This window comes from Oncorhynchus mykiss, chromosome 10, assembly GCF_057628025.1.
Source record: "Oncorhynchus mykiss isolate SJ-2025 chromosome 10, ASM5762802v1, whole genome shotgun sequence".
NCBI lineage: Eukaryota > Metazoa > Chordata > Actinopteri > Salmoniformes > Salmonidae > Oncorhynchus > Oncorhynchus mykiss.
In genome coordinates, this window is record NC_143031.1 from 21,384,378 (window position 1) to 21,411,271 (window position 26,894).

The following is a 26,894-nucleotide window of genomic DNA, read 5'->3' on the forward strand; positions in this document are numbered from 1 at the left end:
AGTGCACCTTCTAGCCATACTCCCAAGTACTTGTATGAGGTGACTACCTCAAGCTCGAGTCATGTTCAAGGGCTGGGCTGGAGCCAGACCCAATTTTGTAAAATGTTTCATTCATCCATCCACCTGTTTATTTTAATAGTCCATTTTGTTTACTTGTGGAATAGTCCATTCAACGTTAATGTATAATTGGCGTGTGACGTGTCAATAGTATTTACCATGACTAGTAGTCGTCACTCGTTCCAATTTTTTTTTTTTTCCCATAAATTTTTACACCAATTTTGAGTTTGTATCTGTATCTAGTGGAAACCGTGCATAGTGTTTGTAGGAACCAATGGGATGTTACTATTGAGGAAATCCCTCCTCCTTGAAACCGAAAGAAGAAGCGCTCTCCGGTTGGCCAGGGAAGGCTGGCGGTATTTCCTTCTCTGGGCTATCTGTAAAACGTGCTGCTGCTCTATGTGAAGAGCTAACAGCTAGGTCAATACGGGAAAGGTGGACCTGGAAAAGGTGAGTGCCCGGATTGATTTGTAACTACGCTAAGGAAATAAAGACGACATTAATTAAATGTATAAACTCTTGAAAAGTATCACATTTTCTTACTCGTGTTTTCATCTGACGTCTGAGGCCAACCGGGAAACGGTGTTCATTCACTCGCTGAGTTGAGGCGGCTAGTGTTAGCATAGCTATCTGCATCAAGTGAATATGGCAGCCATTGAATATGGTGGTCCAAGCTGCGTTTTCGACAAATTGTTTTAAATCACATTTAGGATATCAAACATGCTTGGGGTAAATATAAAGCAGTCTGTGTTTTATATCGTGATATTTATCCTACTTGTATAGCCTTATTTGGTGAACAAAGTCGTATGAAACCAATGTGCGGCCTATCATTTCTAACAAGCGCAGTACGCGCACTTTTTGTACGGCACACACTGGTGCTAGCAAGCGAGCTAATTGTGTGCATTGGTCCCGGCTTAATTACACATTTACCCATAGTAACTAATTACTGTTACTTGTAATACATTAGTTACAGTTGTTAGTTAACGTTATGTGGTTATCAAAAAGTACATGTCTGGCTGACCAGCTAGTTACTCAAAGTCCGCCCACAAGGCCTGAGAACTAGGCCAACATTTTTCGCTGCTAGAGAGGAGTTCCCACATTTATCCATAATGTGTCTCCATAATGACAATTCTAATACAACTGGTAAAATGAATTTACCTGGTTCTCAGCATTTTGCCCTTTCTGATATTGGTTCGTCACATAAATTATTTAATCTGAACGATATGAATGGTTAAGAAAACATTGTGAAATGGTGTAACAAGGCACATTGCTTTAAAATTGATTTTTAAACTGGAGTATAAAAACCGAAAAGCCCCAACAGTTTGGTTTTATTAAATAAAACATTTTACATTCATGTGGCTGCAGGCAGCTTGATTTTTATTTTTCCCCAGTCATAATCCCTCGAGCTAGGTGGCTCTCGTCCCTCTTTCCTTTCCATCGTGAGTCCAGTACATCAAGTTTTATTATACTATTATTCGGTCGCTACTACGACAATTTTATAGCCAGTAATGAAGTTAATCTGTTCCTCTCTTTCCTGGCTTCAACTTTCTAGCCAATGTTGGCTAGCTAGTGCTACATACAGGGCTTGAGGCAAACTTTTTTTTCACCATCATCCCAAAGTGCAATTTAAAACGTCCCGAACTGAAGATGACCAGTACCAGATTTAAAAAAATGTTTACTGGTAGCCTACTACTGAAATTGATAAATGGGTATGTCAACTGAGCCAACAATTGACATTAAAAGGATTGCCCCTAAAAAGACCAACATTGGAATAATACTTAAATCTATTTTGCATAATTGTACACAATTAGACTACATGTAAAAGTATAGCCTAGGTTTTATTGGCTACTTGCAGCCTCATGTCCACAGTGACGCTTACATGAGGGATATGCCAGAAATGTAACCAAACTTGAGACTTTTAATTACATACATACAGGCTAAACAGCGGTCATGTTTTAAAATTATAATGTAGGATAATTCACATTAACGTCTAAAGTCTTGGTTCTGGTGATGTCATTGAGGCACAGGTTCTTCAGATCAAATGGTCACAAGCTGAGAGAAAGGCCGGCGCACATCGCCCACTTTGCAATCTGAGCGAAGGCAGTCGGCATTCACAATCGTAGTCATTTTAGTAACCCTTGTTGCATCTGTAGATCTCCCCTCTTTCAAAAATTTGAATGGCTATTTTAAACTCTGCAACATTGAAACTACACGTGTGTGAGGTGCTTTTTGTATTTAGGAACATTTGTCCATCGCCTACTCCTGTGTGTGCATTGCTGTGCTTGTAATGTGTAGAAATAATAGTTGATATCAACATTTTAAGCTAAACTTTCTGATCTGTTGCATCAGCCTCATTGCTTTTTTAAAATGTGTTTTATGTACAGTAGGCCTAGTTGAATGAATTTTGGATCTATCGTCCCAGGGCTGTCATTGAGTCTGTTTGGACCATCCCTGACTATATAACATACCCAGAGAGAAAGAACAATATTCAATCCTCTCTGGAACTGTTGGATGATTATTTCTCATTTTATCTCCCCTGCTGTGTAGGCTCTAGTAATGATTGGTAGGACTCTGGGTGGTCAGGAAGCAACTTGTGCTGCTTTTCTCGAATACTTGACTCTGCTGCAGATCTTTCTCAACACACACAGCCCTCCGCACCACTCATTCTTAGCAACCACCTGCCTCACTTCCTGATAGTCAGTAGTAGCAGGGCACAGATAAAATAAATAATAATTTGATGCCATGATGGCCGCACTGGAATTTTGACGTAGCTCAAAAACCCGCGACCAATACATTTTCACCCACCCGCAACATACTTTTCAAAGTAGCCTAATTTGGCGGGAAAGCTGCTGATATAGCAACCCTGTTTGGGTTTGATTCAAACCTACTGGCAGCACACAAATAGTGATCAATTTGGTGTGTGTGACCTTTATTTAACTAGGCAAGTCAGTTGAGAACAAATTATTATTTACAATGACGGCCTACACCGGCCAAACCTGGACAACGCTGAGCCAATTGTGCGCCGCCCAATGGGACTCCCAATCACGGCAGTTGTGATACAGCCTGGGTTCAAACCAGGGTGCCTGAAGTGACGCCTCTAGCACTGAGATGCAGTGCCTTCGACCGCTAATCCACTCGGGAGCCTTTGCACGTGGCCCGATTTGTAATTCCTGTGGTAAATTTGGGTTGACTTTGCATATCCTTCTGGGGCTAGTTAGGGGCCATCAGTAAATTTGTGTACATGGGACAATAACATTCCAAATAGCTCCAAATTTTAATGCCTTAACCTCAAACCAACTAAATTGCAGAAATTCTTAAACAAATATTGAAAGCGTTTGAGAACTAAAAGGTGTGCAACATGAAAATATAATTTACTGTGTAATTTATTGACGGTCCCTGACTAGCCCCAGCGATTCAAAGTAAAAACCAACTTAGCCAAACCAACTTAGCCACGGTTGCACACCAGCAACTCATGCCACCTGCAAACACACACATCAAACTAACACACATCATTTCTTAATTAGCCAAATCTAAATCAAGACATCAGGCTGTCTACAGCCACACAAATTTGTTTTTTTATTTAATAAGAGGCCAAGTGCGGTTGCCTTTTAATGTTAGCTAATGTTGTAGCTAGCTAGCTCATCTTGATTTTGCCTCTTTGTAGCGTGCGCTGAAACTATTTCATTGTTGACAGGGTGTTCCCATAACATGGGCTTCTGGATAAATTCAATATTTTCATAAAATGATAAGTTGGTGATTATTTCCTACCCACTTCAAAAGGCCATGCTAGTTTTGGAGATCTGCATGGGGCTTCAATGTCTGTTTGCCACTCCTTTATCTGGTTTCAGATTTTAAGATGTCCTACTCGTCATCACGAAGCTCCTCGCGCAACACTGACTGCAAGGTGTATGTAGGTGATCTAGGCAACGGTGCTGCCAAGGGGGAGTTGGAACGGGCGTTCAGCTACTATGGACCTTTGCGCAGTGTCTGGGTGGCCAGGAACCCACCTGGTTTTGCCTTTGTCGAGTACGAAGATCCCAGAGATGCTGAGGATGCGACAAAGGGCATGGATGGCAAGTGAGTACACGTGCGGTTGAATTGCTTACAGCAGCAGCACAGTATTGATTGGATTCAAAGGGCTCAATCTATGACACTTGGTCTTCAACATTAAATATTTTTTCACATTTTTTTCCCCCCAGTTGTATGCCCCAAAATGCTGTCTATTCTTAAACCATTGTCATGTTTCAGAGTGCTCTGTGGTGCCCGCATAAGAGTGGAGTTGTCAACGGGTATGTCTCGCAAGTCACGCCACGACCGCCCCAGCCGCCGGCATTTCGACCCCAACGACCGCTGCTACCAATGTGGCGAGAATGGCCATTATGCATATGACTGCTATCGCTTTAGCAAGAGGGGTGGTGGCCGCCGCAGCAGGTAGTGTAGAGGCGGTCTTCCCCACTGTTATTGGAATGTTACTTTTGTTGAATGACATTCAACAACATGGTGGCTCCAAGAGAATGTACTTTTTTGTGGAGGCATCATACATGTCTTTAAATGCTACACCTTTCTACTGCACATATTTGATCAATGATCCTCTCGCAGGTCCCGCTCACGGTCAAGGTCCAGGGGAAGGCGTTACCGCTCACGCAGCCGAAGCAACGGCCGCGACCGGTGAGTGGTTCTGTGTGTCAAAAGGACCCCTGCAAGTTGACTCTAAGGGTCAAACTATCTTTTGAAAGACTTGGTCTCTTTATTTGATCAGTTCTTGTTCTAGCCGAACTCGAACCTGTCTGAAATTCGAAGAAACCTACCTGACTGATTCAGATCAGTCTTCTCTTAATTGCTGTTAATAGCTTTGAGTTCCCTTATCTCCTGCCACTAGGTGTTATAAATCCCCATCATACTCAAAGTGCAAAAACAGGTAAGACTTAATCTACTGCAGAAATTGGTGAACATATTTTTCTCTTTATTGTATTTTTTTCTGACTTAGTTTGTAGCTATCATCCCAACTAGAGTGCCTTCGGGAAGTGTTCACACCCCTTGATTTTTCTAGGTTGTGGGATTAAAATAGATTTGTCTTTTGTCAACGATCTACACAATAATCTGTTAAAGTGGAAGAAACTTGTCACGAGAATTATGTTCTCAATGTTCATAAACTACTTCAATTAAACTACTGTCTGCAACTCAGAATTTGTAAGATTCTGGTTGAATGAAACAGACTGAGGCTCAGCTATGATAGTCAAAATGTTTATTCACGAGAGCGCTAGTCCGTTGTACAAAACCATTCATTTTGTACTGGCTCCTTACGCACTTACATTCACACACAAACAGTAGGTATCCTATGCACATACTGTATCGCTACCCAGCCAACAAAGATTAGGGAGACCTTGAGAAGTACTCCCTGTCCTCTCCCAAATCTCTAGCTAGGTCGGCACCGAATTTTGCTCAGGCAGTCTAAGATACTATAAAGACATATTGTACAGATATATTGTTTTACCCTAATTCTGACTAAAACTACACTCGCATATATATATATATATATATATAACATTTTACTGACTAAAACTGCACTAGAACATCAGATAATAATTGTATGATTCTAATCAATTTCATACATTTAAATCACTAACAATCCACCCTTAATGACTAAATAATACACACTAATACATCAAACACTATATGGAGACATAAATGGTATCCAAGAATATTTCAAACCAATACATGTATGTATGTATATTTGATATTCATCAATGACTGTTATAGGCCTATATCAAATTAATTGTAATAAAAATCCTATCTTCATAAAAAAAAGTCTACACATTAAAAATAGTCTCATCCAACATAGGCTCCTCGTAGTTAAAATAAACAGAGCCATCTCCTAGGCCTGCAGGCCTGTATTTGTCATCCCACTGACCAGAGCTCGGAATCGGTCCGTACCTCACCATCTGTTGCGTCACTGACCTCTCCAGAGTCCTGGTGATCAAACCTCTCATACACGGAATCAACAACATCCACACAGAACCAACACACTCATACAGGTGAAAGTTGCCCACAACAGTGATGATGACATTTTTCCATTTCCCAAACATACTGTCAAACCAATTTGTAAGAGAATTATCCACCCCAGAGTTCTCTGCTAATTTGTGAGCCAATGTGGTTAAACCAGCCAGGGCCTTGGTCACTGATCCGTCTGGAGCTGTATTATCAAAAAATAAACGTACAACAATGAACCCCAATCATTCTACCTACCCGCCCTTTTCTGCCAATTAACATATCGAGAGTCAGTCTATTTTACCAGGCCATGAGGGAAGTGGCGGATAATTGGTCAGGGAACCCCTTTACTGCATCCCCAGTATCATTCATAAATCTCTGATTATAGTAGATGTCATTAATCCAATCCACATTTTTATTTATTGTCCACCACCAAAATAATGTAGTGGTAAAGCCTTCACCTATTTGCTTCATTTGGAACTTCCCTGAGGATGCCAATAGCATCCATCTAAACTCCCATCCTGGTCAAAACTCCTGTGCCTACTTTAGCCTCCTATAACTGGCCTCTGACTAACTCGAACTGGTTGGACCAATAACCCCGGGGCGCAAGTTCCTGACCACCCTTTTTGGTAGTTTCTGTCGTATGCGTCCTTTGCTGGTACGAGCAGGTGCTGTGAGGTTAAGAATTGTCTCCTGTACTTCCAAACCTAAGTCAGTCACATTAACGATTACCTTTCAGCCATTAAAATCATCTAAGTTGTCAGTGCCATTCTTGTATCTATAACACTGGTACTCATCCGGAGTTCAAGTGAACCGAGGTGGTTTGGCCGAGTACGTCAATCTGGCCAACCCAATCCCTGTAAAGTTATTTGCTTTCCTAGGGAATTGCTTAATGTTTACCTTAAATCCTACATCTTGTTCTTCTTTGACTCCTTATTCTGTAAGACACTCATCGGTGTATTATAGTTTGTCTTTTACTTTTTATCAATGACAATGGTGTCCTATAATTAATACCCGCGGTGGTGGATCTGGATGTATCGGAGAGGTTTCAAAGACTAGGATGCAGCTCAGAGACCCTACTCTTCCCAAAAACCGCCAACCCTCTCCTGCCCTTAGTTGGTCTGCTAGGTACCACCCCATACTCACACTTCTAGGATCACCCACAGTGATGAACGGTCGGGATAGGAATTCTTCGTTAAGGAGGTCACCCCCGGAACCTGTTGGTACTTGGTTCTTCTCCTAACTCTGTGTGTGTGTGTGATCATGTGTACATTCTTGCAGTGGGTAACGTGGACCCAAGTGACTCAGCTATTCTAGTGGAAAAGGCAGTGGTTTAACTTCTTGCGACTCAAACCCGGATCCGGGAGCGTAATCATCGCCTCAAACTAATTAGCATAACGCAGCGGACATAAATCTTCCTATTCATGAAAATCACAAATGAAAAATATTGCCACACAGCTTAGCCTTTTGTTAATCACACTGTCATCTCAGATTTTCATAATATGCTTTACAGCCAATGCTAGACAAGCATTTGTGTAAGTTTATCATGGCATAATGCTATGCTAGGCTCTGCTAGCAGCAGGCAACATTTTCACGAAAATAAGAAAAGCAATCAAATTAAATAATTTACCTTTGAAGAACTTCGGATGTTTTCACTCAGGAGACTCTCAGTTAGATAGCAAATGTTCCTTTTTTCCAAAAATATTATTTTTGTAGGCGAAATAGCTCCCGTTTGTTCTTCACAATTGGCTGAGAAATCGACCGGAAAATGCGGTCACCACAACGCCAAACTTTTTTCCTAATTAGCTCCATAATATCGACGGAAACATGGCAAACGTTGTTTAGAATCAATCCTCACGGTGTTTTTCACATATCTATTCGATAATATATCCGTCGGGACAATTGGTTTCTCAATTGAAGCGGTTGGAATAATGGCTACCTCAGTACTTTATGCAAGATTTTCTGCGGGAGCCATCATCCTTCAACATAAATGCGTAAAAAGACGTCACAATGCTGTAGACGCCTTGGGGAATACGTAGAAAGCGTAAGCTCATTCGTAGCCCATTCACAGCTATATAAGGAGTCATTGGTATGAAACGCTTTCAAAAAATGCGGCACTTCCTGATTGGATTTTTATCTGGGTTTCGCCTGTAACATCAGTTCTGTTGCACTCACAGACAGTATCTTCGCAGTTTTGGAAACGTCAGAGTTTTCTATCCAAAGCTGTCAATTATACGAGCATCTTGTCGTGACAAAATATCCCGTTTAAAACGGGAACGTTTTTTATCCAAATGAAAATACTGCCCCCTAGTCACAAAAGGTTAACAGAACCTGGTATGGGCCTTCCCAACGGGGCTGCATAAGTCTACCATTAATCCAAGGCTATGCCATTTCTTTCTTCTCATTGGTTCAAGTTACAAATAAACTCGTTCATAATTATCAATTACACAATTTACCTTGAAATCAGTTTTACAAATGTACAATAAATTCATTATCCAAATGGCCCTCCCATGAGGCTGATCAGACCACAAAGGAAAGCCATGATAGAGGTCAAAAGTCATACCACCTTTTTATAGTCGTGTTTCCTACTATATTATACAAATTAATGAAAAACCAAACATTTTCTACATGTATCCCAGGTTTCCAGAACATTCCCTTTATCAAAAGAATTCACGTGTTTAATTAACTCAGAAAATAAAACTTATAATATTCCATATGTGTGTGTATACCCCTTTTTAACCTTTCTGATCTCCCCATCCCGGATCCGGGTTCGTGAATACAGACTCAAGCTCATTACCATAACGCAACGTTAACTATTCATGAAAATCGCAAATGAAATGAAATAAATATGCCATCTCTCAAGCTTAGCCTTTTGTTAACAACACTGTCATCTCAGATTTTCAAAATATGCTTCTCAACCATTGCAAAACAAGCATTTGTGTAACAGTATTGATGGCTAACGTAGCATTTAGCATTAGCATTCAGCTGGCAACATTTACACAAAAAAACAGAAAAGCATTCAAAAAAATCATTTACCTTTGAAGAACTTCAGATGTTTTCAATGAGGAGACTCTCAGATAGCAAATGTTCAGTTTTTCCTGAAAGATTATTTGTTTAGGACAAATCGCTCCGTTTTCTGCGTCACGTTTAGCTATGAAAAAACCCCTGTATCCAGGATTGTGTAAATCTATCAGCAAGCTCATTAGCATAACACAACGTTAACTATTTATGAAAATCGCAAATGAAATGAAATAAATATGCCATCTCTCAAGCTTAGCCTTTTGTAAACAACACTGTCATCTCAGATTTTCAAAATATGCTTCTCAACCATAGGAAAACAATCATTTGTGTAAAAGTAGCTAGCTAGAGTTAGCATTTCGCGTTAGCATTTAGCGTTAGCATTAGCGTTAGCATCCAGCACGCAACATTAACAAAAACATAAAAGCCTTCAAATAAAATCATTTACCTTTGAAGAACTTCTGATGTTTTCAATGAGGATACTCTCAGTTAGATAGCAGATGCTCAGTTTTTCCAAAAAGATTCCTTGTGTATTAGAAATAGCTCCGTTTTATACATCACATTTGGCTACCAAAAAAAATCCATAAATTCAGTCCTCAAAACGCAAACTTTTTTCCAAATTAACTCCATAATATCGACTGAAAACATGGCAAACGTTTTTTAGAATCAAGCCTCAAGGTGTTTTTCACATATCTCTTCATTGATACATCGTTCTTGGATACATGCTTTCTCTCCTGAATCCCAGGAGAAAATGACCGCACCTGAAGATTACGCACAAATTTAGACAAAGGACACCGGGCGGACCTCTGGAAAATGTAGTCTCTTATGGCCAATCTTCCAATGATATGCCTACAAATACGTCACAATGCTGCTAAGACCTTGGGCGAACGACAGAAAGTGTAGGCTCATTCCTTGCGCAATCACAGCCATATAAGGAGAGAATGGAAAACAGAGCTTCAGAAATTCTGCTAATTCCTGGGTGATGCATCATCTTGGTTTCGCCTGTAGAATGAGTTCTGGGGCACTTACAGACAAAATCTTTGCAGATTCTGAAACTTCAGAGTGTTTTCTTTCCAAAACTGTCAAGAATATGCATAGTCGAGCATCTTTTCGTGACAAAATATCGCGCTTAAAACGGGAACGTTTTTTATCCAAAAATGAAATAGCGCCCCTAGAGCTCTAAGAGGTTAAGATAGACTATGAAAAATGGAAATCTCCTCAAACCCAAAGACAACCCCCAGGTTCTAAACAAACAAAACATTTCCAGGCCATTTCAATTTGGTAGAAATATGCCTCGATCTCATCAAAAGAAAGACAAGCACTCCTTTTCACAGAAAAAAACCCATGGTCAGCATTCATTCAGAAACGCAAACAAAACCTAATAATAGTGATATCTTCTCATTGTACTACCTCCAACCATTAGTTTTAAATTTCATCAATGGTTATATGTACTTAATTGAGCATGCTCCCTTGGATACAATACTGTACTTTAAATCTATGAAATTCCCCTACTACTTGACTAGTTTAGCCCAAGCTTGCTTTGCAACATTAAAACCCATTCAGTCTGTCTGCTAACAAGTCTCTCAAAATGCTTGACATGAATACCCTGCCATTAGACCCACACAACTGTGATTAATGTGCACTGTCCCTGTAAAATAAAATGAACTCAACCTGCAATCCACTTTACTGACCTGACATTGTTCCACGTAATGGAAACAGATTATAATGTTAGAATACCTTAACACCAGTGAAATTGAACAGGAAGTTATCAAACCAAGAATCAATAACCTAAACAAGCGAACCAATAACCAGAAACTATCACAACTTGTACGATTCAACTATTCAGACCTGAATCTCTTACAGCCAAATATTGCCCAGTGAGCGCGACTAACTCCTCTTCTAACCAACTCCAGTGGACAAAAATATAACCTCTCCTCCAACAACATTCTGCCTTACCGCTATCGTACGATTAAAACTAAACTTTACAACTGTCCCTTCTTTTTCGGCTTCACACTTATGAAATGTCCAATACTTAAAAGTAACAATTAAGTCACCAAATGTATAACCTACATCAGTCAATCCATAAGAATAATAACACAATTCGATGGGCATAACTCTATCGCAATTATCTCTCCGCTATTATTTAGAATTCATTAAATTTGGGTAACTGTCGCTTCTATGATCCAGTAATTTAAATACGACTCCATTCTCAATAGTTATTCCAGCAGATCATTTAGGCAACAGACACCGTATTACATCGCCTCGCTATTATTTAGAATGAATTCATCTCTCAATTTAACCTAAACAAGCTATTAAAACGTTCCGTTTATCTTAAACGAACATAAACAACCATATCTTTCCAGGCAAAACATGTCAATCGTTGAATTACAATCAGAAACCCAAATTGTAGTCTTGGTGCATAGGCTGAGATGTGAACCCGAGTCTCCCGTGGTGTAGGTAAGAATTCTACCGCTGGACCACCAATACTATTGACATTTTTATTTTATTTTTTATTTTACCTTTATTTAACCAGGTAGGCAAGTTGAGAACAAGTTCTCATTTACAATTGCGACCTGGCCAAGATAAAGCAAAGCAGTTCGACAGATACAACGACACAGAGTTACACATGGAGTAAAACAAACATACAGTCAATAATACAGTATAAACAAGTCTATACAATGTGAGCAAATGAGGTGAGAAGGGAGGTAAAGGCAAAAAAGGCCATGGTGGCAAGGTAAATACAATATAGCAAGTAAAACACTGGAATGGTAGTTTTGCAATGGAAGAATGTGCAAAGTAAAAATAATGGGGTGCAAAGGAGCAAAATAAATAAATTTATTAAATACAGTTGGGAAAGAGGTAGTTGTTTGGGCTAAATTATAGGTGGGCTATGTACGGGTGCAGTAATCTGTGAGCTGCTCTGACAGTTGGTGCTTAAAGCTAGTGAGGGAGATAAGTGTTTCCAGTTTCAGAGATTTTTGTAGTTCGTTCCAGTCATTGGCAGCAGAGAACTGGAAAGAGAGGCGGCCAAAGAAAGAATTGGTTTTGGGGGTGACTAGAGAGATATGCCTGCTGGAGCGTGTGCTACAGGTGGGAGATGCTATGGTGACCAGTGAGCTGAGATAAGGGGGGACTTTACCTAGCAGGGTCTTGTAGATGACATGGAGCCAGTGGGTTTGGCGACGAGTATGAAGCGAGGGCCAGCCAACGAGAGCGTACAGGTCGCAATGGTGGGTAGTATTTGGGGCTTTGGTGACAAAACGGATTGCACTGTGATAGACTGCATCCAATTTGTTGAGTAGGGTATTGGAGGCTATTTTGTAAATGACATCGCCAAATGGATGGTCCGTTTTACAAGGGTATGTTTGGCAGCATGAGTGAAGGATGCTTTGTTGCGAAATAGGAAGCCAATTCTAGATTTAACTTTGGATTGGAGATGTTTGATATGGGTCTGGAAGGAGAGTTTACAGTCTAACCAGACACCTAAGTATTTGTAGTTGTCCACGTATTCTAAGTTAGAGCCGTCCAGAGTAGTAATGTTGGACAGGCGGGTAGGTACAGGTAGCGATCGGTTGAAGAGCATGCATTTAGTTTTACTTGTATTTAAGAGCAATTGGAGGCCACGGAAGGAGAGTTGTATGGCATTGAAGCTTGCCTGGAGGGTTGTTAACACAATGTCCAAAGAAGGGCCAGAAGTATACAGAATGGTGTCGTCTGCGTAGAGGTGGATCAGAGACTCACCAGCAGCAAGAGCGACCTCATTGATGAATACAGAGAAGAGAGTCGGTCCAAGAATTGAACCCTGTGGCACCCCCATAGAGACTGCCAGAGGTCCGGACAACAGACCCTCCGATTTGACACACTGAACTCTATCAGAGAAGTAGTTGGTGAACCAGGCGAGGCAATCATTTGAGAAACCAAGGCTGTCGAGTCTGCCGATGAGGATGTGGTGATTGACAGAGTCGAAAGCCTTGGCCAGATCAATGAATACGGCTGCACAGTAATGTTTCTTATCGATGGCGGTTAAGATATCGTTTAGGACCTTGAGCGTGGCTGAGGTGCACCCATGACCAGCTCTGGAACCAGATTGCATAGCAGAAGGTATGGTGAGATTCGGAATGGTCGGTAATCTGTTTGTTGACTTGGCTTTCAAAGACCTTAGAAAGGCATGGTAGGATAGATATAGGTCTGTAGCAGTTTGGGTCAAGAGTGTCCCCCCCTTTGAAGAGGGGGATGACCGCAGCTGCTTTCCAATCTTTGGGAATCTCAGACGACACGAAAGAGAGGTTGAACAGGCTAGTAATAGGGGTGGCAACAATTTCGGCAGATAATTTTAGAAAGAAAGGGTCCAGATTGTCTAGCCCGGCTTTTGTAGGGGTCCAGATTTTGCAGCTCTTTCAGAACATCAGCTGAATGGATTTGGGAGAAGGAGAAATGGGGAAGGCTTGGGCGAGTTGCTGTTGGGGGTGCAGTGCTGTTGACAGGGGTAGGAGTAGCCAGGTGGAAAGCATGGCCAGCAGTAGAAAAATGCTTATTGAAATTTTCAATTATGGTGGATTTATCAGTGGTGACAGTGTTTCCTATCTTCAGTGCAGTGGGCAGCTGGGAGGAGGTGTTCTTATTCTCCATGGACTTTACAGTGTCCCAGAACCTTTTTGAGTTAGTGTTGCAAGAAGCAAATTTCTGCTTGAAAAAGCTAGCCTTGGCTTTTCTAACTGCCTGTGTATAATGGTTTCTAGCTTCCCTGAACAGCTGCATATCACGGGGGCTGTTCGATGCTAATGCAGAACGCCATAGGATGTTTTTGTGTTGGTTAAGGGCAGTCAGGTCTGGGGAGAACCAAGGGCTATATCTGTTCCTGGTTCTAAATTTCTTGAATGGGGCATGTTTATTTAAGATGGTTAGGAAGGCATTTAAAAAAAATATCCAGGCATCCTCTACTGACGGGATGAGGTCAATATCCTTCCAGGATACCCCGGCCAGGTCGATTAGAAAGGCCTGCTCGCTGAAGTGTTTCAGGGAGCGTTTTACAGTGATGAGAGGAGGTTGTTTGACCGCTGACCCATTACGGATGCAGGCAATGAGGCAGTGATCGCTGAGATCTTTGTTGAAGACAGCAGAGGTGTATTTAGAGGGGAAGTTGGTTAGGATGATATCTATGAGGGTGCCCGTGTTTAAGGCTTTGGGGAGGTAGCTGGTAGGTTCATTGATAATTTGTGTGAGATTGAGGGCATCAAGTTTAGATTGTAGGATGGCTGGGGTGTTAAGCATGTTCCAGTTTAGGTTGCCTAGCAGCACGAGCTCTGAAGATAGATGGGGGCAATCAGTTCACATATGGTGTCCAGAGCACAGCTGGGGGCAGAGGGTGGTCTATAGCAGGCGGCAACGGTGAGAGACTTGTTTTTAGAGAGGTGGTTTTTTAAAAGTAGAAGTTCAAATTGTTTGGGTACAGACCTGGATAGTAAGCCTGCAGAGTTCTGTCCATCTTTGCAGTAGATTGCAACACCGCCCCCTTTGGCAGTTCTATCTTGTCTGAAAATGTTGCAGTTTGGAATTAAAATTTCTGAATTTTTGGTGGTCTTCCTAAGCCAGGATTCAGACACAGCTAGAACATCTGGGTTGGCAGAGTGTGCTAAAGCAGTGAATAGAACAAACTTAGGGAGGAGGCTTCTAATGTTAACATGCATGAAACCAAGGCTATTACGGTTACAGAAGTCGTCAAAAGAGAGCGCCTGGGGAATCGGAGTGGAGCTAGGCACTGCAGGGCCTGGATTCACCTCTACATCGCCAGAGGAACATAGGAGGAGTAGAATAAGGGTGCGGCTAAAAGCAATAAGAATTGGTCGTCTAGAACGTCTGGAACAGAGTAAAAGGAGGTTTCTGGGGGCGATAAAATAGCATCACGGTATAATGTACAGACAAAGGTAAGGTAGGATGTGAATACAGTGGAGGTAAACCTAGGTACTGAGTGATGAAGAGAGAGATATTGTCTCTAGAAACATCATTGAAACCAGGAGATGTCATTGCATGTGTGGGTGGTGGAACTAATAGGTTGGATAAGGTATAGTGAGCAGGACTAGAGACTCTACAGTAAAATAAGCCAATAAACACTAACCAGAACAGCAATGGACAAGACATATGTCAATATGGAGAGTTAAGGAGAGTCATGCTTAGTCGAGTGATCAAAAGGGTCCAGTGAGTGGAGAGGTTGGTTGAGGGTCACGGCGATTTAGACAGCTGGCCAGGCCATCGGGGACGCAAATGACGGGGGAGCAAATATCCCTATTTCTACTGAGGCAATTCCCAGAATATAGCCCTAATTTAAAGGTCCAAGTGTTTCCCCAGCGAGGATTCTCCTCTCTCTCGTTGTCTCTGCCTCTTTTTCCCTGTATATCCCCTTATCTTTTCCTTTCCTCTCTTGGCCCTTGTCACTCTATCTCCTACTCAGAATTTAGGAATAATTACTATTATGACTTTTGATAAGTTATTAGGTCTCACACGCACATCATTTCCCCCCCTGCTGATATCCTTCTTGTAACTTTCTCTCACCCTCTCTACGCTTGCCTTCTTACCTTTTCCGGGATTCAGACAGCCAGGTATTTAACCCTCGACCTGCTGTTTCCCTAGACTATCTACACACGTCTTATGTATCTACCTTATCATTCATTCAAATGTTTCTACATCTCAAATTCGTACTTTCTCCATTTTGGGCATTAGATTTACCTCTCATCCCCGGTTAATTCCTGGACCTCCTTTGAGGATTTACTGCCCATCGTTAGTAAAACCTTGTAGTTACTATGCTTATTCTCACAATCTATGTATTTCTATGACCTATGTATCTGCTCTTTTCCCGTTATCCAATTACTATAGTTGCTCTCCTGCACAATCTGTGTGTCTCTTTAATCTTTTACTCAAATGCTATCGTCCTTTACTATTGTGAATTCTCTTAACCTGTGTGTTTTTCCTTTCTTGAAACTTTATCTATAGGTGTCTTTCGATCGGACATTAGGTCTCACCCGTATACTAACTATAAGCTATTTTCCAGGGATCGTAAATGCCTATTTGCCTACTGCCTATTTTCTGTTCCTTGTTATTTTGACATTAATATCTCATATCTCACGCCGCTGTATTAGGCTTCCCTCCGTCGTTGGATAACCAGATCTAGATGTGCGTAGATCTGACTCTCCCCTTCCTGCTATCTCCTTTCAGTTAGTTTACATAGGTAGTGTCCACTGATAGTCTTTGTGGTAGCCACTGATACCTCGTGTCATTATGGACCTAGTTTATATTGGTACTGCAGATACCTCGTGTCATTACGGACCTAGTTTACGTTGGTATCGTGTCATTACGGACCTTCTGTTGCCTAGGTGGCTCTACACCCAATTCCTATTTTCCAATTGCCTAAAATACTACCTACCTATATCAGGGTTCTGTACACAAAATTCTAAAAATAGGTCACCGGGTAAGAATGCCCTTTGGGAATTTTAAAATCAACTACACACCTTTTATAGTCCTCAATAGTCCTTGCCGATGACAAGCATACCCATAACATGATGCAGCCACCACTATGCTTGAAAATATGAAGTGGTACTCTGTGATGTGTTGAGTTGGATTCGTCCTGAAGATTACGCTTTGTATTCAGGACATGAAATTAGTTTCTCTGCCACGTCTTTTGCAAGTTTTACTTTAGTGCCTTATTGCTAACATGATGCATGTTTTGGAATATTTTTTTATTTTGTGTAGGCTTCCTTTTCACTGTCCATTAGGATAGTATTGTGGAGTAACTACAATGTTGATCCATCCTCAGTTTTTGCCCATCACAGCCATAAAACTCAACTGTTTGGCCTCATGGTGAAGTCCCTAAGCGGTTTCCTTCCTTTCCGGCAATTGTGTATCTTTGTAGTGACGGGGTGTATTGATACACCATCCAAAGTGTAATTAAGGACTTCTCCATGCTCAACGGGTTATTCAATGTCTGCTTTTATTTTTTTTACCCATCTACCAATAGGTGCCCTTTGCGAGGCATTGGAAAAACTCCTTGGTCTTTGTGGTTGATCTGTTTGAAATTCTACGCTATTATTGGGTGTTTTTTTTAACAGCTGAGGTAGTCATTAAAAAAAACATGGTACACACTAATTTCACAGTGAGTCCATGCAATATATTATGTGAATTGTTAACCACATTTTCTTTCTCCAGAACCTATTTAGGCTTGCCATTAACAGGGTTGAATACCTATTGACTCATACTATTATTTTTTATTAATAATAAAAACATGATTCCACTTCGACATGGGTTATTGTGTGTAGGTCAGAGATACAGCCTGAATTTAATATGGATTAAATTGCAATTGTAACACAAAGTAGATCAAGTCAAGGAGTTTAATTAAAGGCACTATAGGCACCCAACCCTTAGTTTGCTTATAGTGGATAGAGCGGCTTTGAATAGATAACATGATGAGGGTATTGTCTTTGCACAGTAGATCTGGGTCCCCAGCACGTTCCAAGTCCAGAAGTCCAGTGCGCAGGTCGTCCAGAAGTCCAGTGCGCAGGTCGTCCAGAAGTCCAGTGCGCAGGTCGTCCAGAAGTCCAGTGCGCAGAGCAGCAAGGTAAGGCTCACATACACGATAGTCAGTAATGAAGTGGTCTTTCAACATGGTAGGCCCATCGTCCAGCTCTTACTGAGACAGATTATGCAACTGAAAGTAATGACTGATAAAAAATTGATTGTAAGTACTACTTTCATTTTGTGTAGTGTCGCCACTGCCCCCTTTAAGGGGTTTTCATCAATGTTGAAAACCAACCTATATTGCACCCAAGGCTGTACTGTCATGGCAGAGGCAGCTTACTGGTGAAATCTATTCCTTGGGAGAATAATATAGGACTTTGGCACGTTTTAAAGTAGACCTAATCTACAATCTGACTAGAAGACCGGATAATTGCTATATGTTGAATGTATGCCAATAACCAAGTTTCCATTCAACAATTTTTTTGAGTAAAGTACCTGTTGGATAAACAAAACCCTGATGGAAACTAAAGTTGTTAAATGTCGGCAAAACAAAATACGCTAGACGGGGGTGGATATTTTGTTGTTGGTGATTAGATTATGCGGTGAATTGAGGCGTAAACAATTTCTTGTGCAATTGTTTCAGATTGTCTTATGGTCACGTACAGAGTTGCAGGTGTGATTGCAGGGTACAATGAAAATATTAGGCTTTGAGCTTCAACATGCAGGACTAGTGAAATAAAATAATGTAAATGGTTATAAAATGAACTATATAAATAACACTATACATAATAATAACTGAGGCAGTGATGAATGAATGTGTCCATTAGGGTGGAGGCAGAGTAAATGCTGTTGGTGGGGTGGAATGACCATAGGTGGAGCAGGAGAGAAATGTCCATGGCGGGAGAGCTGACTAGGGGTGGCTATTCAGCAGCCTGAGGGTAGAAACTATTGGCCAGTGGTTCGGTTTTTAGCATCATACTCCTGTACTGCCTGCATCTGAGTGATGAAGCGGGGAGAACAGGGCGTGGGCTGGTGTCCCTGATGGTCTTCCTGTGGCACCTGGTGTTGTAGGTGTCCTGTAGGGCACCCAATGGTGCGTTCGGCTGCACGTATCACCCTCTGAAGAGCCTTGCGGTCCACAGCGGTGGAGTTGCTGTACCAGGCTGTGATACAGTCCAACAGTATGATCTCTGGTACGCCTGTAGAAAACTGAGGGTCCTCAGGGACAGGCCGGGGGTGGCCCCTTAAGAAGTCCAGGACTCAGTGGCAAAGGGAGGAGTTCAGACCCAGGGTTTTGAGCTTTGTAACAAGTCTGGTTTGTATACTCCAGAATGTTATGAAGAGTGATCAGATGAATTGCAATTCATTGCAAAGTCCCTCTTTGCTATGCAAATGAACTAAATCCCCCAAAACATTATTTACTTTTTTAAACTAGGGAAGTCAGTTAAGAACAAATTATTATTTTCAATGATGGCCTAGGAACAGTGTGTTAACTGCCTTGTTCAGGGGCAGAATGACAGATTTGCAACCTTTCGGTTACTAGTCCAACGCTCTAATCACTAGGCTACCTGCCGCCCCATTATAGGGCACTATGGTATTGAAGACCGAGCTGTAGTCAATGAACATTTTAACATGCATTTATTTTGTCCAAGTGGGTAAGGGCAGTGTGCAGGGCAATGGCGTTGTCTGTGGAACTGTCAGGGCGGTAGGCAAATTTGAAAGGGTCGAGGAGGGAGGAAGCGATATGGTCTTTGACTAGCCTCTCGAAGCACTGATGGCGGAAGTGCGTGCTACTGGTCGGTAGTCATTCAGTTGGTTCACTTTCCTTCTCTTGTGCACAGGTATGATAGTGGACATCTTGAAGCAGGTGGGTGTAGAGGTAGACCGATTATGATTTTGTTGGTGGTTCCTTTTAACATGAGTCTTCAATATTCCCAGTTAAGAAGTTTTAGGTTGTAGTTATAGGACTATTTCTCTATATACCATTTGTATTTCATATACCTTTGACTATTGGATGTTCTTATAGGCACTATAGTATTGCCAGCCTAGTCTCGAGTTGATGGGCTAGAGGTCATAAACAGCGCAATGCTTGAAGCACAGCGAAGAGCTGCTGGCAAACGCAGGAAAGTGCTGTTTGAACGAATGCTTACGAGCCTGCTGCTACCTACCACTGATCAGACTGCTCTCAAATCATAGGCTTAATATGGTCAAATCCGGAAAACATTTCGAAAACAATGTTTATTCTTTCAGTAAAATACGGAACCGTTCCGTATTTTATCGAACTGGTGGTATCCCTAAGTCTAAATATTGCTGTTACATTGCACAACCTTCAATGCTATGTCATAATTATGTAAAATTCTGGCAAATTCATTACGGTCTTTGTTACAGTTTGCAATGAGCCAGGTGGCCCAAACTGCTGCATATACCCTGACTCTGCTTGCACAGAACAAGAGAAGTGGCACCTAGTTGGCACCTAGTTAAAATAATATTGCCTGCTAACATGAATTTAACTAAATATGCAGGTAATAAAAATATGCTTGTGTATTGATTTTAAGAAATACATTGAGGTTTGCAACGACCGTGCTTTTTTCGAATGTGCTTGTTTAATCATCACCCGTTTGGCCAAGTAGGCTGTGATTCAATAAATGAACATGCTCCGCATTGATTATATTTTATTTTACCTTTATTTAACTAGGCTAGTCAGTTAAGAACAAATTCTTATTTTCGATGACAGCCTAGGAACAGTTAACTGCCTTGTTCAGGGGCAGAATGACAGATTTGTACCATGTCAGCTCTGGGATTTGAACTTGCAACCTTTCGGTTACTTGTCCAACGCTCTAAGCACTAGGCTACACTGCCGCCCCAATGCAACGCAGGACAAGCTAGATAACTAACTACACATGGTTGATATTACTAGTTTAACTAGTGAATATGATCGTTTAAAAAAAAAAAATTAATAAGAAGTTTAATGCTAGCTTGCAACTTACCTTGGCTTCTTACTGCACTTGCATAACAGGTGGTCAGCCTGCCACGCAGTCTCCTCGTGGAGTGCAATGTAATCGGAATCCAAAAAATGCCTATTACCGATTTGTTATGAAAACTTGAAATCAGCCCTGATTAATCGGTCGATCTCTAGTATAGAGGCCTGCGCTAGGGGCAGATTGAAAATGTCAGAACATAACAGCCAGCTCATTTACACATGCTGAGGGCACGACTGGAGATGCCTTCTGGGCTGGCAGCCTGTTTTGAAAGACTTATGTCCTCAGGAGAGACTGAGTATGTAGCCCACGTTTTCAACGTGGGCTCTCCTCGGCAGCTCAGGGTCATTGTGCTCAAATCTTGAGAAAAATGTTTACCTTGTGGGTGGCATTGGTGACTGTGATTTTGCTGGCTTTCTTTTTGTAATCTGTTTGTTAGAAGTTCCTGCCACATACGCCTTGTATCCGACCCGCTGAATTGCTCCTCCACTTTGTCTCTACTTGTTTCGCCATGATCAATCTGCGTAAGTCAATTATTGCCCTGTTTTATAAGCAGCATCTGTTTCCCTACAAGGGTATCCATACATTGTTTTTTTTGGCTATCAATCAGTGGTTTTTGATTCAGGTACGTTTTGAAAGATCCTATACGTAAGCATTAACTAAGCATTTTTTTTTATGGATCCGGTGACGGAGTCTGCATATTTGTTGACATATCCAGAGGCAACCCGGAACATATTCCAGTCCACGTAATCAAAACCTTCTTGGAGCATGAATTCTGATTGGTCGGACCAACGCTGTACCAACCTGATCATCGGAACTTCCCTCTAGAATCTTTGTAAGCGGGGAGAAGCAAGATGGGGTCATGGTTGGATTTTCCGAAAGGACGGGAGAGGGCCTTATACCTGTGTCAAAAGTGTGTAGCAATGGTCAAGAGTAGAATTTCCGTGAGTTAGACAGATGTGTTGGTAATAATTTGGGAGCACGGTTCTCAAATTACTTTTATTAAAGTCCCCTGCAACAGTGTACTCTGCCTCCGGGAATGCAGTCTCCAGTTTGTTCAGGGTCCAATGAAGACCTTTCAGATCCTTTTTGGTGTCGGCTTGGGGCGAGATGTACACACCTATGGCGATTAATCCTGGTGAACTCTCTCGACGATAAAAAGGACAACATTTTATGACCAAGTATTCCAAGTCGACGGAGCATAAACTCAAGTTCCCACCAACACACCATGTGTTGGTCATAAAGCAGAGCCCACCGCTCTTGCCAGAGAGCCCGCTTCCTATCTGCTCAAAACTGTAAAACATGCTGGTTGTATATCATCTGTCTGGATGTCGGAGGAAAGCAAAGCCTCAGAAAAAAAGTGTTGCAGGATCTGATGTCCCACTGGAAGGAGATCCTTGCTCTGGGTTTGGAAAGTTTGGTCATTAATGATTGAAAATTGGTGAGTATTATAATCAAATCAAAGTTTATTTCTCACGTGCGCCGAATACAACCGGTGTAGGTAGACCTTAGTGAAATGCTTACTTACAAGCCCTAACCAACAGTTGAGTAAACAGTGAAAGGCTTTATACAGGTGGTACCGGTACAGTCTGTGGAGGGGCACCGGTTAGTCGGGCTAATTGAGGTAATATGTACATGTAGGTATAGATGATAAACAGAGTAGCAGCAGCGTAAAAGAGGGGTTGGCGGGACACAATGCAAATAGGCCGGGTAGTAATTTGATTACCTGTTCAGGAGTGTTATGGCTTGGGGGTAAAAGTTGTTGAGAAGCCTTTTGGTCTTAGACTTGGTGTTTCCGGTACCGCTTGCCATGCAGCAGCATAGAGAGCAGTATGGCTGGGATCTTTGACAATTTTTAGGGCCTTCCTCTGACACCGCCTGGAATAAAGGTCCTGGATGGCAGGCAGCTTACCCCCACTGATGTGCTGGGCCGTAAGCACTAACCTCTGTGGTGCCTTGCGGGTCAGAGGCCGAGCATTTGCCGTACCAGGCAGTGACGCAATCAGTCAGGATGCTCTCAATGGTGCAGCTGTAGAACCTTTTGAGGATCTGAATACCCATGCCAAATCTTTTCAGTCTCCTGAGGGGGAATAGGCTTTGTCGTGCCCTCTTCATGACTGTCTTGGTGTGTTTGGACCATGTTAGTTTGTTGGTGATGTGGATACCAAGGACCTTGAAGCTTTCAACCTGCTCCACTAGAGCCCCTTCGATGAGAATGGGGGCGTGTTCGGTCCTCTTTTTCCTGTAGTCCACAATCATCTCCTTTGTCTTGATTACATTGAGGGATAGGTTGTTATTCTGGCACCACCCGGCCAGGTCTCAGACCTCCCTATAGGTTCTCGTCGTTGTCGGTGATCAGGCTTACCACTGTTGTGTCGTCTGCAAACTTAATTATGGTGTTGGAGTCGTGCTTGGTCATGCAGTCGTGGGTGAACAGGGAGTACAGGAGAGGACTGAGCACGCACCCCTGAAGGGCTCTGGTGTTGTGGATCAGCGTGGCAGATGTTGTTGCTACCTACCCTCACCACCTGGGGGGCGGCCCGTCAGGAAGTCCAGGATCCAGTTGCAGAGGGAGGTGTTTAGTCCCAGGATCCTTAGCTTAGTGATGAGCTTTGAGGGCATTATGGTGTTGAATGCTGAGCTGTCGTCAATTAATCTGTAATGGAAGACTAGTTGCCCAGCATCTTAGTGAGATTAAGACCCCGCCACGTCTGCCTCGCCGTTAGGTGTCTTTTCTGCCTACTCTCTGGTAGGACTCTCAAGCACCTCAGCTCCTCGCCTCGTCGTCAGGTGGACAGTGAGTACCCAGCGATTCGTATTCCAAAAGTTCTACCTGTGTGTGTGTGTGAATAGTAATGCACGAAACAAACTAAGGAAATTTGAGAAACACTAGAAAAAAACGAAGAATCCTGAAATGTTTTATCGAAGCTCAAGGCGCCCTCTTAGCCATTGTTGATAGAATAACAATTTTGCGGTAGTGTGGCGTGGTCCTCACTTAAACTTAAAAAAGCGTGCACACTATATTAGGCTACAGTTTCAATAAATTGTGATTAACTTCACAAGGTGGATGAAAGAGAGTACATCGTGATAAGCTTGATGCTCCTTTCCAATAGATGGGTCATCTGTGTTTGGCTGCCAATTGACCACTACAAATGATCTTGCTCTTATCCATAATCTCATGTAGCCTACCCTCTGCACTGTATCTGTAAACTGTTTGCTAGAGTACATGTTAAGACAAGTGTGCATTTGTTTATCGCAGACTTTTTGTGCAAAAACCATTGACAAAGTAAAAAAAATGGAATGGATAAAAAAAAAAAAAATTCAATAAATGAAAGTTGACAGTGCACTAAAAAAGCACTGTCATTACGCACAACCTTTTATTCACAAGAAGCCAGTTTGATGACAACACCTCTGTTGGTAAAATGCCAATATTATACACTGCTCAAAAAAATAAAGGGAACACTTAAACAACACAATGTAACTCCAAGTCAATCACACTTCTGTGAAATCAAACTGTCCAATTAGGAAGCAACACGGACAATACATTTCACATGCTGTTGTGCAAATGGAATAGACAACAGGTGGACATTATAGGCAATTAGCAAGACACCCCCAATAAAGGAGTGGTTCTGCAGGTGGTGACCACAGACCACTTCTCAGTTCCTATGCTTCCTGGCTGATGTTTTGGTCACTTGAATGCTGGCGGTGCTTTCACTCTAGTGGTAGCATGAGACGGAGTCTACAACCCACACAAGTGGCTCAGGTAGTGCAGCTCATCCAGGATGGCACATCAATGCGAGCTGTGGCAAGAAGGTTTGCTGTGTCTGTCAGCGTAGTGTCCAAAGCATGGAGGCGCTACCAGGAGACAGGCCAGTACATCAGGAGACGTGGAGGAGGGCAACAACCCAGCAGCAGGACCGCTACCTCCGCCTTTGTGCAAGGAGGAGCACTGCCAGAGCCCTGAAAAATGACCTCCAGCAGGCCACAAATGCGCATGTGTCTGCTCAAACGGTCAGAAACAGACTCCATGAGGGTGGTATGAGGGCCCGACGTCCACAGGTGGGGGTTGTGCTTACAGCCCAACACCGTGCAGGACGTTTAGCATTTGCCAGAGAACACCAAGATTGGCAAATTCGCCACTGGCGCCCTATGCTCTTCACAGATTAAAGCAGGTTCACACTGAGCACGTGACAGACATGACAGTCTGGAGACGCCGTGGAGAACGTTCTACTGCCTGCAACATCCTCCAGCATGACCGGTTTGGCGGTGGGTCAGTCATAATGTGGGGTGGCATTTCTTTGGGGGGCCGCACAGCCCTCCATGTGCTCGCCAGAGGTAGCCTGACTGCCATTAGGTACTGAGATGAGATCCTCAGACCCCTTGTGAGACCATATGCTGGTGCGGTTGGCCCTGGGTTCCTCCTAATGCAAGACAATGCTAGACCTCATGTGGCTGGAGTGTGTCAGCAGTTCCTGCAAGAGGAAGGCATTGATGCTATGGACTGGCCCGCCCGTTCCCCAGACCTGAATCCAATTGAGCACATCTGGGACATCATGTCTTGCTCCAGCCACCACGTTGCACCACAGACTGTCCAGGAGTTGGCGGATGCTTTAGTCCGGGTCTGGGAGGAGATCCCTCAGGAGACCATCCGTCATCTCATCAGGAGCATGCCCAGGTGTTGTAGGGAGGTCATACAGGCTCATGGAGGCCATACACACTACTGAGCCTCATTTTGACTTGTTTTAAGGACATTACATCAACGTTGGATCAGCCTGTACTGTAGTTTTCCACTTTAATTTTGAGTGTGACTCCAAATCCAGACCTCCATGGGTTGATAAATTTGATTTCCATTGATAATGTTTGTGTGATTTTGTTGTCAGCACATTCAACTATGTAAAGAAAAAAGTATTTAATAAGAATATTTCATTCATTCAGATCTAGGATGTTATTTTAGTGTTCCCTTTATTTTTTTGAGCAGTGTATTTGTGTAAATCTGACAATTTGAGGGAAACCTAGCTATTGCTTGAAGTGGAATGAAATTGCGTGCCAGTACAAAAAATAACCAGTATTGCAATGAGGATTTAGTCCCCTCCTTGCCTACTGACCACCATGCTGTTTCCTCTGCAGTCGCTCCCGATCTCGCTCCCGCTCCCGGTCCGTGTCCCGCCCCAGGGCTCGCAGCGTCTCCAGATCTCGCTCCCGGTCCAAGTCCCGCTCAGCCACCACCAAGAGGGACAGGTATTGAACTTCAATCTTCACACCCCTACACTTTTTTTCTGTCATGTGGCACTGACGTAAGACTTTTTTATTCATGCATGTGGTACTGAAGACAGTTAAATTCAACTGGTCAAAATGGATCACCTGTCTGAACTGGTTTTCCCGTCTTCTGCATCACCAATGTAGTCTCTTTCCAGTTTTTATCCCAGATTACTCGCTATTGTGTAGTAATTGGGATTTCCAGATCGTTCAACTATCAGTTTCTACCATTTTTGTCCCCTGTATCTAAACACAATGATATATTAAATTAGGATTAGTGGTTTGAGTGCTCTCCACACTGCCTGGTGCACTATGCTGAAGGAATAGCTATGCTAATGTTCTTGCTTTGTTTTTAAGGTCGTGCTCCACTGAAAATGCTAACGGTCTTCATCCCTTGTTTCAGTCGATCCAGGTCTCCGAGCCAGAGGAAAAGCCCCACTCCTGATGCTGACTGACCATGGGGGTGAGACCGCTCCCTGCACTCTCCTGTTCCGCTGTCCCCGTTTGCCTCGGGGCTTGAAGCCATTTTACACCTTTGTCTATGTATTTGATTTCTTTCTCCTGTCATTTTTTTAAAATTTATCCCTTGCTTTTCATCCTCTGGCTTTGGCATTATTTCATCTGTATGTACAAAGGATTCCCAAACTCCTTTTTCCATCATGTACATTTCAATAGCTCGTTTTACAGTATTTTTTTAAAATATTTTTTTTGCATTCTGTGCGTTTTACTTTTTTTTTATTTTTTATTTTAAGCTAAATGATTTGGGGTTTTATTTCATTTTCAATGTAAATGGCGGGATCTTTTTAATAAAATTAATCTTTACACTAACGTTAGTGATCTAATTCATGGTCCAAGTGGTTGCAACTACTCACCATTGACTCAAAGTATTTACAAATTTGGATGTAACTTTTCAATTAAATTATCTAATTGGGATCAGAATCATTATGAATCACATTTAAACAATAGCTGATGTCAGCGTATTTAGTAGTTGGATTCAATTTTCAGGCAAACTATGCAGACAGTTCAAAAAGAGCATGTTCAAATTGAAGGCTAATTGTTTAATTGAGATGTACATGGTGGTTTATGCTTGAT

The 26,894-nt window shown here is 42.3% G+C and overlaps 1 protein-coding gene across 3 annotated transcripts; it reads left to right on the top strand.

The window, feature by feature from the left end:
• LOC110533497 (uncharacterized) lies at window positions 1-26,630 on the top strand. Of its 3 annotated transcripts, none has more exons than XM_036989888.2 (7): window positions 1-507; window positions 3,906-4,134; window positions 4,306-4,488; window positions 4,657-4,725; window positions 17,540-17,668; window positions 25,674-25,784; window positions 26,206-26,630. In XM_036989888.2, the coding sequence occupies exons 2-7, from the start codon at window positions 3,914-3,916 to the stop codon at window positions 26,255-26,257; spliced, it is 765 nt and encodes a 254-aa protein (XP_036845783.1). In that variant the 5' UTR covers window positions 1-507; window positions 3,906-3,913; the 3' UTR covers window positions 26,258-26,630. The 3 variants fall into 3 exon arrangements, with proteins under 3 accessions (XP_036845783.1, XP_036845784.1, XP_090042263.1); XM_036989889.2 differs by having other exon boundaries at window positions 17,543-17,668; XM_090186137.1 differs by having other exon boundaries at window positions 26,160-26,625.
• Window positions 26,631-26,894: the final 264 nt, after the last annotated feature.

What these genes read in the sequence shown, in the direction of transcription:
- LOC110533497 (XM_090186137.1), top strand. Translation starts at nt 3,914, where the DNA reads ATGTCCTACTCGTCATCACGAAGCTCCTCGCGCAACACTGACTGCAAG. An exon ending in ACAAAGGGCATGGATGGCAA is followed by an intron (nt 4,135 to 4,305) that starts GTGAGTACACGT and finishes GTCATGTTTCAG; the next exon opens with AGTGCTCTGTGGTGCCCGCA. An exon ending in CCAGTGCGCAGAGCAGCAAG is followed by an intron (nt 17,669 to 25,673) that starts GTAAGGCTCACA and finishes TTTCCTCTGCAG; the next exon opens with TCGCTCCCGATCTCGCTCCC.